The sequence below is a fragment of the Leopardus geoffroyi genome, chromosome A2 (assembly GCF_018350155.1).
Source record: "Leopardus geoffroyi isolate Oge1 chromosome A2, O.geoffroyi_Oge1_pat1.0, whole genome shotgun sequence".
Lineage (NCBI taxonomy): Eukaryota > Metazoa > Chordata > Mammalia > Carnivora > Felidae > Leopardus > Leopardus geoffroyi.
The window spans coordinates 115,811,652-115,829,969 of NC_059331.1; the positions used below are offsets into that span (position 1 = coordinate 115,811,652).

Sequence of the window (18,318 nt, forward strand, 5' to 3'; positions counted from 1 at the left end):
CAAGATTCTGCTGAAGCTTCATAATCCACTGAGATGACAATTGAGACTGCCTGAGCCTGAGCCACTCAACAGCCTTGAGAGGAAAGCAATGGGAGATTCTTAACCATGGAAAACAAGACTAAGTATCTAGATTGAAAGGATACGGAAAACTGGTAGAGCTCTCCTTCGTAATTGTAGAGTTAAAATCCTCATTTTCACTACTTAGCAGAATGCTGTAAGCTCAACTTGAGCCAGATGAATGGGTTATTATTCCTTAACCTTTTCTCTTATTTGCTAAAAATGTAAACATCTACACAAGGAAGACTATTTGTCTTAGACTGAAAAAGTGTATTTCTCATCTTTGGTCTCAACCCACCTCTCCCTGCCAAGCATTTTATATTAGCTTTTTTCTAATAGCTGCTTTACAATAGCTTTTAAGATTTTTTTCTCTGAAAACCCTCTCATTTTGGGGTGTAAAATTCAAATTCACTCTGTGGTTTTTTGTTTTTTTTTTACAATCAAGCAGGACTTTCCTATTTCCAACCACTCCCTTCTTTGAAAACTCCTTGCTGCATGAACATGCTACCTGTCTTTCCTTAGCATTTTTCCTTAGTTCATCAATCTCCTCTCACCTCATCTTTTTTGGGTACTGTGATGTAAAGAATAGTTACCCCCAGAAAGGGAAACCTTTCCATACAATTTCAGAGCATTCATAGACCTAAGGTGTGACAGCCAGCTTCCAAGATGACCTACTCCCCAGTAGGCCCAGTCCTCTCTCACACTGAATAGAGATGACCTGTGTTAATTATACTAGAAAAATGATAGAGTGTGACTTCTGAGGCTGTGTTATAAAAGACATTGTCACTTCCATCTTGCTCTTTCTTGGATAATCCACTCTGGGGGAAGACAGCTACCACTGTCCTAAATACACCCAAGCAGCCCTGGGGAGAAGACCATGTGCTAAGGCCTCACATCAACAGTCAGCATGAACTTCTCAGCAACATCAAGTGACCCCAAGCCAGAAACACCCAGTTAAGCTGCTTCTGCATTCTTGACCCACAGAAACTAGGTGAGCAATAAATGTTTACTATTGTTTCAAGCTGTCAAATGTTGGGATAATTTGTTACACAGCAGTGGATAATAAATTGAGTTACTTATTTCAACTGTGGGAGTAGTGATCAGTAAATCTGACCAAGACTTCAGCTAGAAAGTATGAATGTAAAGTATTTAGTAGTGCTTTCTGCCTCTTTAGGAGGAAAAGATAATGCTTTCAATATGGGTTAGACACAGATAGTAGGTAGTAGATTAAGTTGGAGAAACAAAAAAAAGTATGTTGGTACAGAGTAGCTCAAACTCCTGAAAGATGGGAGCGGCTCTGTATAATACACAACCCACAGCTTCACAGTGCTAGAAAAATTTCTAACTCAAAGAAAGCAAGGCAGCACTTACGGAGATATCGTGATTTTAGTGTCAGTGTCTTGCTCAATTTTTTTAAGATTTCTTCCTTCCTTACCAATAAGACGGCCTACAAAGTTATTATGGGCTAAAATCTTCAAGGGAATCTCTTCTGTGCTGTAAATAAAAAAAGAAAAAGGTCATGCAATCAGGAGAAGTAAACCTTCTCTTGGGTAAAAAGACAGTATCCATTCATTACACATTTACTTCTTACCTACGATATAGGAAGCATTATGCTAGGTTGAGTTTAAAGTCCACTGACCTCCATTCTAGCAATGCATGAATAGAGGGGGCAAAAAAAAAAACCAATAACAAGTATTTAAAGGTAACTTTTAAAACCATTTTCTTCCATGCATCTCAGGGAATATCTATCTTCCAAGGTAGACTGTTAGCTCACTGAAAACACCTCTTACTCAAACCCACATCCCTAAATCCCCAATACCAGAACACAATGTACAAATGCAAAACAATAGGATTTTATTATAAATTGTGAACTACATTCCTAGAGATACATGCACAATTTACAGAAGGAAACAGAAGAAACTCAACAGTGATTACTCTTTAGGGGAAGAGTATAAGAGCAGGAAGGGGGGCTTTCACTTTTCATTGTGTACCTTTCTGAATTTCCAAGTGATACATATCACTGCTGAAAAATATCACCGGCATTATCTGGATGGTGAGCCTTTCCGAATTTTTTTTTTTTTTAAAGAATTATGAACTTATAACAAAGCTACATGTAACATCTTACAACTAAAATACATTTAATACATATTAAAGGTCCCTACAAATTAAGTGCTAGTGATTAGGTCCCCAGGCTAACTCCAGTACCTTAGTCTGCTCTCTCCTTTTAGGAGAGTGTTGTGCTATAAGCTCAAGTGGCATAGAACCTAACCTCTGTTCAAAGTTCTTGTGGAACAGGCATTTAGAGTTTCAACCTCAAACACCCAAATAAATCTCCAGTTTGCCTTAGCACAGGATTAGAGATTTCTCCACCTCTATACTCCCCGCTGCTGCAGAGTAGGGCTGGGCAGACAATAAGAACAGAGCTCCCATGGGCTCCGAGTAAGGGAGTCAGGGTTTGAGGCCCATTTTTGGTAAATCACAAGAAGATTTCTTGGTTCTCAGGTGGGCTTCCTATCCCATAGGTGCCTTCTCCTACAGCTAGACTCTCCCCATTAATACCAACCACCCCATATCCAAACATGATTGAAAATAAAATACTTAAAAGACTTCTACTTTATAACCAACTCAGGAGTACCTACCACCACAGCTCTTCAGGACAGCACTGCCCTGTTTGTTGACAATGCCTAAGAATTCTGTCATAGAAGTCCAAAATAAAGCAGCATGAGTATCAACCTCTTCACAGCTTAATCCTCTTTACTCACAATTTTATATCTTGAGCTTCCTTATGCATAATCTCCAGAATAGATTTACAAGCCGCAGAGGTCCCTTCAGGGGTAGAGAGGATAGTAATGGACTTCTCAGCAGCACCTGCATTCTCTTTACGATGCACATCGATTCTTACAGTGAGCACAAGGAGAAAAGGAGAACTGTAAGCATGTATTCACATAGACAGAGTCTGGAATATCAACTTCAAAGTAACAGGAAAGCAAACTGGTGCAGCCACTCTGGAGAAGAGTATGGAGGTTCCTCAAAAAACTAAAAATAGAACTACCCTACAACCCAGCAACTGCACTATTAAGTATTTATCCCAAAGGACACAGAAATAAAGATTTGATGAATGCATCCTAATGTTTGTAGCAGCAGTATCAACATTAGCCAAACTAAGGAGAGAGCCCAAATATCTATCAACTGATGTAGGATAAAGAACATGTGGTATATATATACACAGTGCAATATTACCCCATCAAAAACAATGAAATCTTGCATTTGCAATGACGTGGATGGAACTAGAATGTATTATGCTAAGCGAAATAAGTCAATAGACAAAGACAAATACCTTATGATTTTCACTCATATGTAGAATTTAAGAAACAAAACAGATGAATGTATGGGAAGGGGGCAGGGAGATAACAGAGGGAAACAAACCACAAGAGACTTTTTTTTTTAATTTTTTAATGCTTATTCATTTATTGAAATAGAGACAGAGCACGAGTGGGGGAGGGGGAGGGGCAGAGAGAGAGAGAGAGAGAGAGAGAGAGAGAGAGACAGACAGACAGACACAGAATCCCAAGCAGGCTCCAGGCTCTGAGCTGTCAGTACACAGCCCGATGCAGGGCTCGAACTCACGAACTATGAGATCATGACCTGAGCCGAAGTTGGACGCTTAACTGACTGAGCCACCCAGGCGCCCCATGAGAGACTCTTAATGATAGACAGCAAACTATGGGTTGATGAAGGGCGGTTGGTGGGGGATGGGCTAGACAGGTGATGGGCTAGACAGGTGATGGATATTAAGGAGGGCACTTATGGTGATGAGCCACAAGTGGGTACTCTATATAAGTGATGAAATCACTGAATTCTACTCCTGAAACCAATACTGGACTGGTTAAAGTTTAAGTAAAAAAATAATTTAAAAAACATGTTGTGAAGTTACAGATACCAACACAGTAAGAGGTCCTTCATCTTACATGAAAGAAGAAACAATACATATGATATGGTTTTTTTTTTTTTTTTTTTAATGTTTATTCACTTTTAAGAGAGAGACAGAGGGCAAGCCGGGGAGGGGCAAAGAGAGAGGGAGACACAGAATCTGAAGCAGGCTCCGAGCTGTCAGCACAGAGCCCGATGCGGGGCTCAAAACCACAAACTAAGATCGTGACCTGAGCAGAAGTCAGACACTTAACCGACTGAGCCACCCAGGCACCCTAGTATTTCTCTTTTAAAGCTACCCATGTTAGCAGATACAAGGAATAAGTCCTATAAAGACAGATTCCCAACTTAACAATACTTCCAGGGATAAGATGAAAGGTAACCGCCCCTTTTTAAAAATGTGCACGCTTATTTTTAATTAAATACAAAGTGAGTCTTCTGTCATTTAAGAAGTACAAGAAAGAAAATTATCTGAAAAAGTGTGTTTGGGGAAAATTAAATACTTGTGAGTCCCTCTGGCCATTCAAACACTAGAAGAGCTACACAACTCCTGGCCTTAAGAACGGCTGCTTCACCACACCAATAAAGTCAAGGTTTGCATTTCATTTTTCTAAATGTTTGAAACCTGAAGATTCATCTCTGAATTTAAAGGGCAATGAGTAGGTGGGGTGATGGGTGAGATAAAGGAGTAATATGAAGAATATATTATCATGATAAGCACTGAGTAGTGTATACAATTGCTCAATCATGGTACTATACACCTGAAAATAATACTGTACCTTAATTATACTTAAATTTAAAAACATTGCCAGAACCTTTAAAAAAAAAAAAAAGGCAATGTAGAAATTAAACAAATAAGAGCTGTCTAGAAATAATTTAAAAAAATATTTCAGGTTAAGTCCCAATCTCAGGAACTATCTTTCCAAACCACTATTTCAATTCCCAATCACTGTTAAGTACTGCTTATGTTCTAGTAGGTAAAATGTTAATCTAGTTTATTTCCACCCATTCACCCGTGTTAAGGATTACTAAACTCTGATCCTCTGAGAGAAGGGAATATTGCTTTATAGATCAGGGTAGCCCTCTGAGACCATTCCAGAAACAGAAGATCTAATAATGACTAGTTTCAATGGCTAAGAGTTAATTAAATCCACTGGCAGAACTCTGCAAATGAATCATCGGATATAACAAAAATTGCTTCCCTTCCCTTTCCATCCTCCATCTTCCTGCCTTAATAAAACAAACAGTTCAATTTAATTCATAGAAGCTCTTTCCTCTGACAAGGAAATGAGTAGCTTTAAAAGAATAACTCTAATCTGCCACAGGACAAGGAAGGGAAACCATTTAATAATTAGTTTCTGCAGGTAACAGTGGATAAAGGAAAGCAAGGAGCCCTTCCATTTCAATATTAAAACCAGGCAAATTTAAGATTAAAACTTCCCCACTTCCTACATTATGAAGTCAAAGACCACTGGTTTAACACAAAGGTTACCAGTATCCCACATTTCCTGCTTCAAAGCAGGGGGAGGGAGGGCAGGATCAGACATCACCGTGCAGGTAGAGTGGGCATGCAACCACCACCAAACACAGCTCATTTCGCTTCTGCAGGAGAAATGAGTCAGCTAGTTCAACACTGGCATGGTGCCTGCGATAAATATGAATATCCTGTTAAGCTCAGGGGAACAAACATACATAATCAAGACCTACATAGTACCATAGCTGTACTTTCAGAAAAAGACTGCTTAACTCCATGGACCACATAAAATAAAGTCATTTTCCTCACTTTACTTACAAATTTAAAACACAAAATAATCCATTCATCTTCGTAGCTGGTCCAAGGACATTTCCATTTCCATTGTTGTGTACAATGACACAGCCACCTCTCTCCAGTGCGCTATGGCAGCCACTGTCCCCAGAGAGGTGCTTAGTGCACTTTACAGAACAAGGGGTGAGGACAGTTCATTGTCAAGCTCCTTTGGGTCAAAAGATCCACATAGAGCCTAACAGGATGGTTAATAAGCAAATCAACATATAATGCACTGAAACTTTTAAAGAGTATCTTAGATGTATTTTAAGGGCACTAAATGTAATTTACATACAGTCATTTCATTCATTTGATAAATATGAGAGTCTTCTACCTAGCAGACAATGTGCTCAGCACTGGGGCTACCGTCATAAATAAAAACACACAGCTCTTGCTTTCTACTGCTGCAAAGCTAGCTCCAATGTTTAATGGACAATCTCCAATCCCTTAAAATTTGCATATTAAAACTATCAAATTAACATCCTAAAGAATAAGCCAATCCAACCACATGGCTTAATTATGGGATAAATTTGGACCATACACTGAATGATTCTTTACCGACATAAAGCATGATTGAAAAACTACGTCTGTACTGGACCCAGAAAATTACTTCCAAAAACACTGAAGGCAGGTATCACTGGGGGTAGGACTGGGGACACAGGGATAGGGGAGTAGAGAATAGGCAAGTAGTGGCCCTTTTATTCGCCAGTGCCTCCCTCATCAGAAGTGGATTAGGTATCATTTGTTTTCCATTTATGTGTGCAAATTTGAAGTTCTCTTTGAGATTAAGGTTTTGCCTCAGATTATCAAATCACAAGGTTTTTCCAGATTCCCAAATACTGTACAAGGAGGAATCACGGCCACACTCTGAAAGACATCAAGTACCAGAACAACTTACTGTTATTAAAATTCAAAGGGGAAAATATTAACATCCACTGCAGCCTCACCAATACTCACTTTGACTGAGTCTGTTTGGTAATGTTCCGAATGGTGGCACCTTCTTTTCCTATGATGGCTCCAACAAATTGGGTAGGGACCAGCAGGCGCAGAGGCAAGTCACACGGTTTCTGCTTGGAGATGGACCCTGGAGATCCCTGCCTCGATGAGCCCCTCTGCCCAAACCCACGACGACCCCGGGGCTGCTGTGAGGGGTTCTGCTGGGCAGCCATTTCATCAGGGATGTAGGCCACTTTCAATGTGAAGCTCTCCAACTGGAATCCATTTAGTTTGTCTAAAGCTCTAGAAGATGACAAGGAGCAGAGTATGGGAAGGGAAATTGAGTTATATATAAACCTTTCAGCAAAGCAATACCCCTCTCTTTCCACTCTGGATTACCACTTCTAAAAATTCTGAACAAAGCCACTGAGCAAGTAGTCAACTCCGAACACATACAATCCAACCCCCAAACACACAGACACATGCGCACGTGTAGAAGACCAAGTTTCCAAAGGGAACATATTTGCCACTTACCAATGAAAAATAGAAAATAAAAAAGGTTAATCAACAGACTTTGATTAAAAATGGTATTACGCGTGAGGTTAGTAACAGCTTATGAGTACCTAAACTTCAAAGAAGTGAGTGGACAGTCTTTGTCTTGTCTGGTTTTTCCAAATCAGAATGGAAAAGATGTTAGAAATATGTACATCCCCCACTTCATCCTCTTGAAAAATAAAAATATTAAAACATTTTAAGAATTGCAGGACGAATATCCCTAAAGCACTCATGGGAGACACATAAAATTAATACTTAGGCTAATCAGTCAGTCAATAAATTCTCAGCAGTTCATGAGCAAGTCTCTGAGAAAAAAGCAGTCCCTGACCCTGTGGAATTTATGATCTGATTTGCGGCAGAGGCAGGGGTGCTAGTGAATCAAAAAAAGCAAATGAAGCTATTTTCTACTTTATCTATCTATCCATGCATGCATCCATTTACCCACCCATCTCTCTATTTTGAGAGAAGCTCTACTTTTTTCTTCATTTTTAAACCTCATTACAGAAAAGTACCCACACTTAAGCATACACCTCGAGGTGAATGTACATATCCAGATCCAGAACTAGGATGTACCAATGCCCCAAATGCCCCATCAGGGCATTTTTCAGTAATTTCCCCTCCCCTAGATTTCTAACACCATAGATTAATTCTGCCTGTTTTAAAATTCTATACAAGTACATATGAGTACACGTTATATAGTATCATGTCTCGCATCTCATAGACTCATCTACATTTTTGTGTTGTACCTTACCTATTTTCTAAGTGGATAACTCAACAAAAAAATTGATAGAAAAGATATGGCCAAGATTTCAAAAGCACATAAATACTCCTAAGAATATACACTCCCCAGTACACAACAAAATTAAAAACAAAGATCCCACACTTTTTCTCTAGGGTTACTTCAAATTCTTTGCTCAGATTCTGTCCCAATGGGCACAGAGTTCAGCCCTGGCAAGGGAAAAAACAAAACCAAAGAAACAGGAATGAAGTAGTTTCTCTCTAGTTGCCCAGAGTTATCATTTCTGGTTCACATACTGCCTTCCTTATCTGCAGATTCAGTTTCTGACGTGAATGGAAAGGGGGGAAAAAAGAAGATGATGATGATCCTAGCACCAAAAAGGGCACCAGAAGCATGGAATTGCAAGACGGGCCTAGGCAACCAGACAAGGCATGCTGCTTGTTCTCAGGACCCAGAATTCTGCCCTCTGTTCTTACTTGAATCCCCTGTTTCATGGCTATCCCACAGTGCCTAGCACACGAGTGAACTCGTAAGAGATCACAATCGAACAGAGCTTTGTCTGTCCCCATCACCACCACCCCCCACCCCAGACACTTCCCAGAATCATTAACTATGATAACATCTGCAAATGGACCAGTATTTTCCATACGTTTATACATGTGTGTCTGTGTTCAGTGCCCTCTTTAAAAGCATAACTGAACTTGAAACTAATATAACTTGGTAAGTCAACTATACTCAAATTTTTAAAACATCTTTAAAAAGAGGTAAATAGGGGCGCCTGGGTGGCGCAGTCGGTTAAGCGTCCGACTTCAGCCAGGTCACGATCTCGCGGCCCGTGAGTTCGAGCCCCGCGTCAGGCTCTGGACTGATGGCTCAGAGCCTGGAGCCTGTTTCCGATTCTGTGTCTCCCTCTCTCTCTGCCCCTCCCCCGTTCATGCTCTGTCTCTCTCTGTCCCAAAAATAAATAAACGTTGGAAAAAAAAAAAAATTAAAAAAAAAAATAAAATAAAAAGAGGTAAATATTTCCAGTTTTAAAATAAGTACTAGGAGTACAATGTACAACACAGTAACAGTTATCTGTGCTTTTGGTGTATTTGAAAGTTGTTACAAGAGTAGATTCTGAACATTCTCATCTCAAGGAAAAACCTCTTTTGTGTATGAGATGACAGGTGTTAACCAATTTACATTGGTAATCATTTCATAATATATTTACATCATTGTGCCTACACCTTAAACTTACACAGTGCTTTAGGTCAATTATTTCTCAATAAAACTGGTAAATAAGAAAATTTATGAATTATACCCACAAATATACACATATATATCTGAACACATAGATGCAAGAACAGAGTGTGGCTTCTAGATTATAATACTGCACATTCATTTTTTAATTAAAAATTACTTTAAAATTCCTACAAAGTAAAAGCATAATTGAGTTAATATAGTTTTAGGTCTTGCTTTTTTTCCCCAAATACAGTATATCTTAGAATATTTCTCAGTGATTTCTATTTCACAGGACATTCTTTTCTTGAGTTTCACAGGCTGATGGCAGATACACAGCACAAATTCTTTTATCAATGCTTTTGTAACAGAACCTTAAATTAACACATTGTTTCTTTCCTTCTCCCTCTCCTCTTTTTTCTTAAGGAAAATGTGGATTAAGGACCATAAAATATTTTGGTTATTTCTAAAGGATTACAACAGCTGAGAAATTTTATCAACAATTATGATGTAAACTTATAAAAGTTGGAACTGCCCAAGTTTCAACCAATTAGGTATTCACTAAAAGCAACTTTAAATCTTTCAAAGGCCATGGTAAAATAGATCACTGAAGGTTCTTAAAACCTAAGAGAAGCTGAACCTAATGAAGGAATCAACGATATCTATGGGCATAAAGGCAATATAGTTTGCTGCAATACCCTTTTTCCCACTATACACTTGAGTATTGCCAGCTTCAAAAGAAAGTAAGTAAAATTTGTGGAAATAAGTCAGTAATGCTACAAAAAAAAGGTAAAGAATTGATTTTTGGAGAGAGAGGACCATACAGCAGACATAGACCACTTCTCTAATGGGGTTAAACAGATTATATATATATATATATATATATATAAATTACCAGCCACTTCTAAGTATAGAGCTATCTATACTTGTATGGCCCCCAAGAAACCACTCTCTCAACTTAGTAGAAAATAACTCCCAAACTTCTATGTTTTACTTTAAAAGGAGATTTTTCTCAGACGGAACAAGAAAAATTCTCTCACTCAGAAAGCCAGACAGCACAGAGCTCCAGTAAATCTGTGTACGGCCTAGGTCTCAAACACTCCAGACTCAGACTGCTCCCAGCAGGGAGCATTCAGCACATACTCTGTGTATCCTACTATCTAACTCCCAGCTAAATAGAAGCCTGGACCCCTCAAACCACAGTGCTCCAAACTTGGACACAGCCAAAAAGGGATAGGAGTAACCTAACTGTGAGCAATGGCTTCCTTATGATTAAAGATTCTAAGTGTTTGAATTTTAGGTCAACTGCTGTCGTCTTTTTATGCCTGAAATTTGAATTTCAGCTATGTCATCTGGTGGTCTGCCGAGTCCATGGGGCCAACATTATAATATTTTCACCAAACCTACTATATATGTAAGATGTGTGATAAACAATTATCATAATTACTCAAAACACATGTATTTCAGTTCAACTGAACTCAAAGATGTTTATCCAACAAGTACATTACTCAGGATCCTGTTTCCCATCATTACAAGACTGCTCTGATGTGGTTTTAAGGGTTATTCAGAAGGTCCTAGGTAGTTTTGCTAGCTGGTAGCACTTAATTGTATGGATAAAAAGTTTACCGGGGTGGGTCACAGCATAGAGCTGAAAGGACCACGAGAGAGAGACTAAGTGGTTTAAGTCAATGATGAGGAAGAGAGAGAAAAAGAATTGAGGCCCAGAGAAGTTCAACTTGTCCAAGGGTAAATACATACAGTTCTGAGCAGTACAAAAGAAGATGGACCAGGGACCAGAATCCTATTTCAACTTAAACAGTAAGTAGCCAAGTAACTTGGAAAGGTCTTTTTCTCATTTGGCATTAGCCTTCTCACTGACAAAACTAAAAGATTAGATTTATGGTCTCCTTCAACTCTAAAATTCCAGACCTCACTATTATATATCACACAGTTCCTAACAAAATGAGGTTTAGCCGTTATGAAAAAGTCACACAGTTCTGTTTTTTCCTTGTAGCAAGAATAAGAGTTTGAGGCACAATTCATGAATAACTACTACACTTTGGGGTGCCTGGGTGGCTCAGCTGGTTAAGCATCCAACTTCAGCTCAGGTCATGATCTCACAGTTTCGTGAGTTCAAGCCCTGCATCGGGCTCTGTGCCGACAGCTTGGAGCCTGAAGCCTGCCTCAGATTCTGTGTCTCCCTCTCTCTCTTGCCTTTCTCCTGCTCGTGCTCTCTCAAAAATAAACATAAAAAAAATTTTTTTTAATTACTAAATATCTGGTAATAACATTGCAGGGATGCAACCTAAATATTTATCTGCAAAGGCATTTATTACTAAAATGGTTCTAAAAGGGGAAAGGTAACTGCAAGCAACCTAGATGTGCAGTAGAGGACTAGATACATAAGACTGCAGCAGGGACAAAAATACTACACAGAGATTACAAATGGTATAAATACAGTTAATGGCAAGACAATCTGCAAAACTACAAAATTACCTTTGTCACTTTTTAATTAAGTTAGGACATGGGACAATGTCTACTAAACTTGATGGCAAATTTAACAGTGTTATCTCTGAATGGCAAAATGACAAGAAATTCCACTGTCTCACTGCTTCATCAGTCATTTCTTTTCCCAAAATCTTCTATTTACATAATTTTCATAAAGATAAATTTCCTCCCCCTTAGCCATCAGTCATATTATTTCAAAAACTCCTTCAAATGGATGTAAAGCATCTGCAATGACAGCTTCTAACTATAGACTGTATTCCTATTCTCTAACAAACAAACATCAGAAATAAGAACCCTAGGAGCACCTGGGTGGTCAGTCGGTTAAGCATCTGACTCTTGATTTTGGTTCAGGTCATGATCTCGAGGTTCTTGAGTTCACACCCACATCAGGCTCTGTGCTGACAGTGCAAAGCCTGCTTGGGATCCTGTGTGTGTCTCTCTCTGCTCCTCCCCTGCTCCTGCTCTCTATCTCAACAACAACAACCAAACAAAACAAACAAAAACTTTTAAAAAATCCTAAAGAAAAGAAAGCATAAGAACTAAATGCCTACAAATTCTGAAGGGTTATTTTTTTTGTCACACATTACAAACCTTCGAATGAGTAAGGTCTGTCCTTGACTGTGTTATCTAAGTGTCCCCAGAACACAGAGGAAATAGGTGATCTAGAGACCCAGATCTAGAGATCTTAGAGCTTGTCTTGCTCTAAGAACAGTACTAAAATACGTACTTCTGTTTTTAATGGTTTTTTAAAAGTTTTCCTCATTTTTTACCCATTTTAAAAATTATTTTAACGAATCAGTAAAGACTTAAGATTAAAACAAATATATGTATCTCCTAGTAATGTATTAATTATTAACCTTCATTTTTCTTAGCCAGAAGGTGGCAGAGATTTCCATGTTAAATTTTTAGAGACATAGCCTTACTGAAGAATCCTCTTAAAAGTGGCAACCATAGAGGTTTCAGTAATAAAGAGGCAGTCACAGACCTTTTTCAACTAGAATGCGAATTCCTGAGTGTCGGTGGCCAGTTCTGTTTTGGAGGCATTCTGTTGGTTTTTCTCAACAGCCTCATTAGCTAAGGACTGTAATTATTCCCCCTTTACAAGATGGGGGTGAGCTCAAACAGATTAATCTGACCAGAGTCACAGCGAGAAAAGTGGTGGTGCAGAGTCCATTCTATGGAACTGGACTCCGGAATATATCCTCTTAGCCTCTGTGCTCTACTCATACCACATAAGCACATCCCAGTTATGTGGACTCTGAGTAACAGATGATAAGGAAAGAAGTCAAATGAGATTATCAATTCAGCTCTGATTACCTGAAGGTGTGAGCTCAGATGGTTGCCAAGGAAAGGCTGTGGAGAAATCATGCCAGGCTAGTGTAAGCAGCAGACAGTCATGCTAGAGCCCAGAGAGCAGGCGTCCAAGGTTCAGTGGGGCCAGTCCTAGAGGGACCAACCTTCCCCAGCTCAAACCACTTCAAGCTACTCTAGAAGCAACCCAGAACCAGAGGGCTGAATGTGAGGTCCTGTTTACTGGGTGCCTATGTGCCAGGCCATTTGATGAGACCATTTTCTGTAAGTATGATGTGTATATGCATGAATATATTTGGTTTTTGTCAATTCTCATGTTGCAGCTGAGAAAACTAAAGATCAGAGAAGGTTATAGTCAGAGTCCTGTGACCCCAGAATCCATACTTTCTTCATTATATCCAATGTCTCTCAAATAAAATTCTCACAGAGCGAGAATGTACTCCACATCTTTTTTCAAAACTTACTAAAGAAGTTCAATAGACAATCTTCACAGCATTGCTTCACAAAATTGGTTTTGTCCATTTTTTAAAACTATTAACTTTCTCTAAATACACAATTGTTTTCTAATTCTCTTTGATTTCAGGAATTCTTGATGGGGAGAAAATCCAGTTATCTTATAAAGAAACGCAACTTGGTCAAGAATTAAAATCAGGTGATCCCCTTCCATTACTTTTATCACAGGGAGGCCCATCCTTGAGGTCAAGGACTTTGCCTTTATTCATTCCTATCTTTTGGTCAACAGCTGGTAATCAATAAATGTTACCTGATTAACTATTAGAATAAGGGATATGATGACTACTTCCCTCATTGAACTGCCCAATTTATTTGTTTAGGTTACCTAACTACCTACATTAGAAATTCCTAAACATTTTTTCCTCCCTCCTTGGGATCAACAGGACCCTGCCAATTTCTAACAACCACTACAAAGTACCTTTAGATTAAAAAAAATGTCTCCACATTCACATTGCTGTCACGTTAAGATTAATGTCCACAGTACTTGTGCTTTGACTAGCCAGTCTACACTTCTTGTGCTTGTACTCTTCTTAAAAAGTTGGAATTTTTTTAAGGGGGAGGGGAGTGCTAAATGTCAACTTGTCTCTACTTAAGGTCCTTCTATGTCTCTTCAAAGCTATGTAAGTTAAGTCTCCTTATAAGTAAGTAACTTTTGGGGCACCTGGGTGGCTCAGTCGGTTAAGTGTCCAACTCTCAATTTTGGATCAAGTCATGATCTCACAGATAGTGAGATAAAGCCCTGCGACGGGCTCTGCACTGACAGTGTGGAGCCTGCTTACGATTCTGTCTCTGTCTCTCTCTGTCTCTCTGATCCTCTCTCATTTGTGCTCTCTCTCAAAACAAACATTAAAAAAAAAAAAAAAATAAGTATTAAGTATTTCCGCCTTTACCTAGCCTCACATAAGTTTTCAAATAAGACAACTAGGAAAGGCCTCTATCTCTGAATATCCTTAGATTTAGATGTTATCTCATATATTCTGTGTAACAGAGAGATGACTCTACCAAGTATTCATTACAGATCTTTGTAAAGACTGAAGTATAGAAGACAAAATGGAGCTTCTGCGTTCTTACTGCCCTCACGTTGATACCCCAATCTACTTTCCCGTTTTTCCACTAACATGATTTGGTTGAAGAAAAGGTTTGTTTTACAACTTGCATCATAATTTCTATAATACCCAAACACCTTCTATGAACTTGAATTTTTTCAAATGAAGGAAGGATACAAACAGAAGTAAAAATAATATACCTTTAAACATATCCAAAGTTTCATTATTAAAACATTAAAGGTGAATCCCCTAGATCAGCAAAGTCTGATGAAGCCCCGTGTTAGGGAGAATAAAGGGAAATGGACTTTCATAGTGCTGATGAAAATTTAAAGTAGTTCAAACTCTATGAAGGCTAACTTGCCAGCTTCGGTATCCAACAACAAAAAAGTACATACATCCTGACTTAGTAAATTTAACTCCAGGAATTTAACCCTACTGCGATATTCACATATATGTAAAATGACATGCAAAAAGGGATTCACTATAGCACTGCTCATAACTGCTAAAAACTTAATAAACAACTGAATATCCATTTTGGGACTAAGTCATTCCACATCCATATAGTCAAATCCTAAGGTATCATGTGTGCAAAAAGGAGGAAATATTCACACATCTGTCTTCTGTGTTGTTAGTTACCTCTGAGAAAGGAAGCAAAGTAATTGGGGACAATACTGGAAGGAAGATTTGCACTGTACACATCTTTGCACCTTGTAAAATTTTGAACCATGTTAATATCACCATTTAAAAAAATAAAGCTCCATTTGGGTTACACAAATTTCCATCTCCCCAGCCCTATCTTTCCTTTCATAGTCCCTCCCTGAGTGGGTACTACTTTTGGTAACCTAGCTCTATTCCCACCCTTGCAGGGGGTTTCATCTTTTCCTTTTAGGGCTCAGGGTCAGCCAGCATGGTCTTTCCTCTCACCTTTCCACACAGAGACAACAGGCAGTCTGTTCCTGCCTGTACTTTATCTGGAGGTGGTTAAGACTTCCATGGTCTATTGACACTCAGCACTTGCATGCTATTCCTAGGCATGTTTGTGCTCTGAGTAGCTCTATCCAAGGCAGTGTGTGTGGCATCCTCACCTTTTCTCTAGTGCTCAGCCAGTTCATTAGATCACTCCCAAGCCTACAGAATTATCTTTTCCTAGGGGAGATTTTTTGATCTGCAAAGTTTTGCCTCTCTCAATTGCATTGGAATATGTTTTTCAAATCAAAAAGCAAATTACATTGATCCAATGTCTGCATGCTCCTAAATTATAATTGTCATCAATAAAAAAAAAATCAGTGACCAAGAAAACTTAACATTTAACACCGGTGGTAGTTTAACACATGATCAACTTACCAGCTTTACATAAAATAGCAATGTTATGTATCATATCAATAAGAACAACAAGTCTTCACGTAATTTGGCAAGGATACCCCGGCCCAGAGCTTTTTGCAAATAGGATGTAATGCAGCGTCATACAATACCACTCTATTATTGGCATTAAAGACATATGAAAAATGTAGTAAAACTTTACTAATACAGATTCTTATTAGACATTCAAATTTAGAAAGAATTGCAGGGTCAAACTGTGCAAAATAAAATTTATTTCTGCTACCCAACAGCCCAAAATGTAAGCACTAAACTTAACCTAGTTATTACGTATAGATTAAAAGTTTCAAACTGCTTACTGTCTAGCTTGGTCCTTACTGGAATAGGTTACATTTACGACTGCAGTTTCCGAGTCAGTGTTCACTAGAGGAAGAGAAAAGTGAAGAAAAAAAAAGTTAGTTTTCTTTCTATTTCCTTCCTTTTAAAAATTTGAACGCAATTGAGAAGACATGTACCTTGCTCACAGCTTTCCACCACTCCATACTGGACTAGTAAACTATCCAGCACCTATCAGGAGGGGGAGAAAAAATTACAAATTTTCAATTTCCCAAGTTATTAACAAGGGCAGAAATAGGTTTTAAAATCACAAAGTAACTGTGATGGAAAAGAGCCAAAAAAAAAAAAAAAAAAAAAAAAAAGAAATTAACTGGGGTTTTGGGACTAAAGAAGCAAGGGAAGGGCACCACAGAAAGTTCGTAGAGGGCTTCTCTCTCCTGCCTACTTCCAGATCCCTGACTTTAACCTCATTTCCTTTGGCGAAACAAGAAGTTAAGTGGCTCAGCAAGGTGTTCAAAGCCATAACCGCCTGATTCCTGAGGCTGGAGAATAAAGAAGCATGTAATTCTCATACATTTATCAACACATCATCATTTGAGACAAGGCCCCAAGTAAAATGTTCCTTTTCAAAGAACTTCCTTTTACAGCTACTATGGGCACATCAGAACAGACTACTCTCAAGGCAGACTGGTAGTATGAAGAGAATAGTTGATATTCTACCTGTCTTAAAGATTAACCTAAATGACCTGAAATTAATTGAACACTGTCGGAAAATGTACAATTTGAAACTATGTTTTTACCATTTTTCCTGTAGTTGCATTATTCTGAGCATGTTATTCTAAAGAGAAGCTGTTAAAACAGTAACTAAATTCTTTTATAGTATAAAATGTAGATGTACATCTCATCGTCTCATCAGTATAAACCAAATTTGACTGTCCTTAGCTTCCAAGAACTGTAAAAAGTCTTTCTTGAAAAGTAAAACAAGTTTTTATTAATTTATAGTGAACCACTTATCAGTTTAATTGCAAAATTAAAGGACAGCCCCTTCAGAATGTCTTCTGCCTCCAAGAACATAGTAAACCAGTGAGAAACACATTAAATAAATTTTTATGTTAATTCCCAACTTTATGCAATTTCTTCTAAACAAACATTCATCTCATGTGGTATCTTTCAGGCATTTACTTTGTCTACAGATTCCAGTTTGAAATTTATAGCAAGGTTTGTCTAGGGGTGAGCTTTAATTTTTTTCCCCCATTTTAAAATAGGGTAAATACTTATTTGTTAATGGAATAGTTACCTATTTTTATACTGCATGTGGTGAATTTTGATGTGGTGAATTCCCTTTGAGTGGGGCCTATCACAGAAGCACACTAATCTTTGTCTCTAATTATAGCTGTTGTTAAGTCATAAAGCTCAATATTTTATTTTTAATTCAGACTACTTAGCTGACTACATAAATTTTCATTTGCTGGGTCTTGGCCACTCAAATGTACAGTCTGCATCAACAGGAATTTTTTTTTGTACTATCCCTAGTGCCTAGAATGTACAGGCACAAAAAGATATTTAAATAGTTCATAAGTGAAGTGAACACTTACCCAGAGGAAATCCTAGTATAGCTTATTAGAAACAATACTCTTTATAATAGTGCTTACGTGGTTTACAGGTGAATTTCCTGTGCATGTAGTATTGATCACCATTTTATAAAGGCCAAAAAACAGGACACCTCTCACAATGCCATCCAAAGAGGTAATAAGCAGCATATAATGCCTTTGAAAACATTTTTTAAGGCAACCTACTTATAATTTTAAATCACAAATTTTTCAATACCAAAAAATTATGGTACGTAAGTTAACAGAATTCTAACAAGGCACTTTAATTCATTCCATCTTAAGTAAAGCAGCAGGAAAGGTAAATCCAGCATTTAAGATTTAGCTTTTAAGTGGAAGGCACTCTAATAGTAGAGATTTATAGTAACTTGGGTATGTTAAAGGGCAGGGTTGAACGTGGAGATGGTGGTGGTAGTGACAGAAGGGGTGCAGGCATTA

General features: G+C 38.2%; 1 protein-coding gene and 1 long non-coding RNA gene across 7 annotated transcripts in view; one reads left to right on the forward strand and one right to left on the reverse strand.

Annotated features, from left to right (window-relative positions):
• IGF2BP3 (insulin like growth factor 2 mRNA binding protein 3) overlaps positions 1-18,318 on the reverse strand; it is a 150,435-nt gene that overhangs the window by 28,579 nt on the left and 103,538 nt on the right. For 3 of the 4 annotated variants that reach the window (XM_045495081.1, XM_045495084.1, XM_045495082.1), the window contains exons 4-8: positions 16,453-16,504; positions 16,297-16,360; positions 6,749-7,030; positions 2,820-2,954; positions 1,429-1,551 (exon numbers count right to left, since the gene is read on the reverse strand). In XM_045495081.1, the coding sequence (XP_045351037.1) occupies positions 1,429-1,551; positions 2,820-2,954; positions 6,749-7,030; positions 16,297-16,360; positions 16,453-16,504 (656 nt within the window). The remainder of the gene's footprint in view (positions 1-1,428; positions 1,552-2,819; positions 2,955-6,748; positions 7,031-16,296; positions 16,361-16,452; positions 16,505-18,318) is intronic. The other variant, XM_045495083.1, reaches the window with a different exon arrangement.
• The window catches only part of LOC123606556, a 34,684-nt gene continuing 17,091 nt past the window's right edge, over positions 726-18,318 (forward strand). For 2 of the 3 annotated variants that reach the window (XR_006716335.1, XR_006716337.1), the window contains exon 1: positions 726-1,048. This is a non-coding gene — a long non-coding RNA (uncharacterized LOC123606556). Of the gene's footprint in view, positions 1,049-12,787; positions 13,326-18,318 lie in introns of those variants that run through there. The other variant, XR_006716336.1, reaches the window with a different exon arrangement.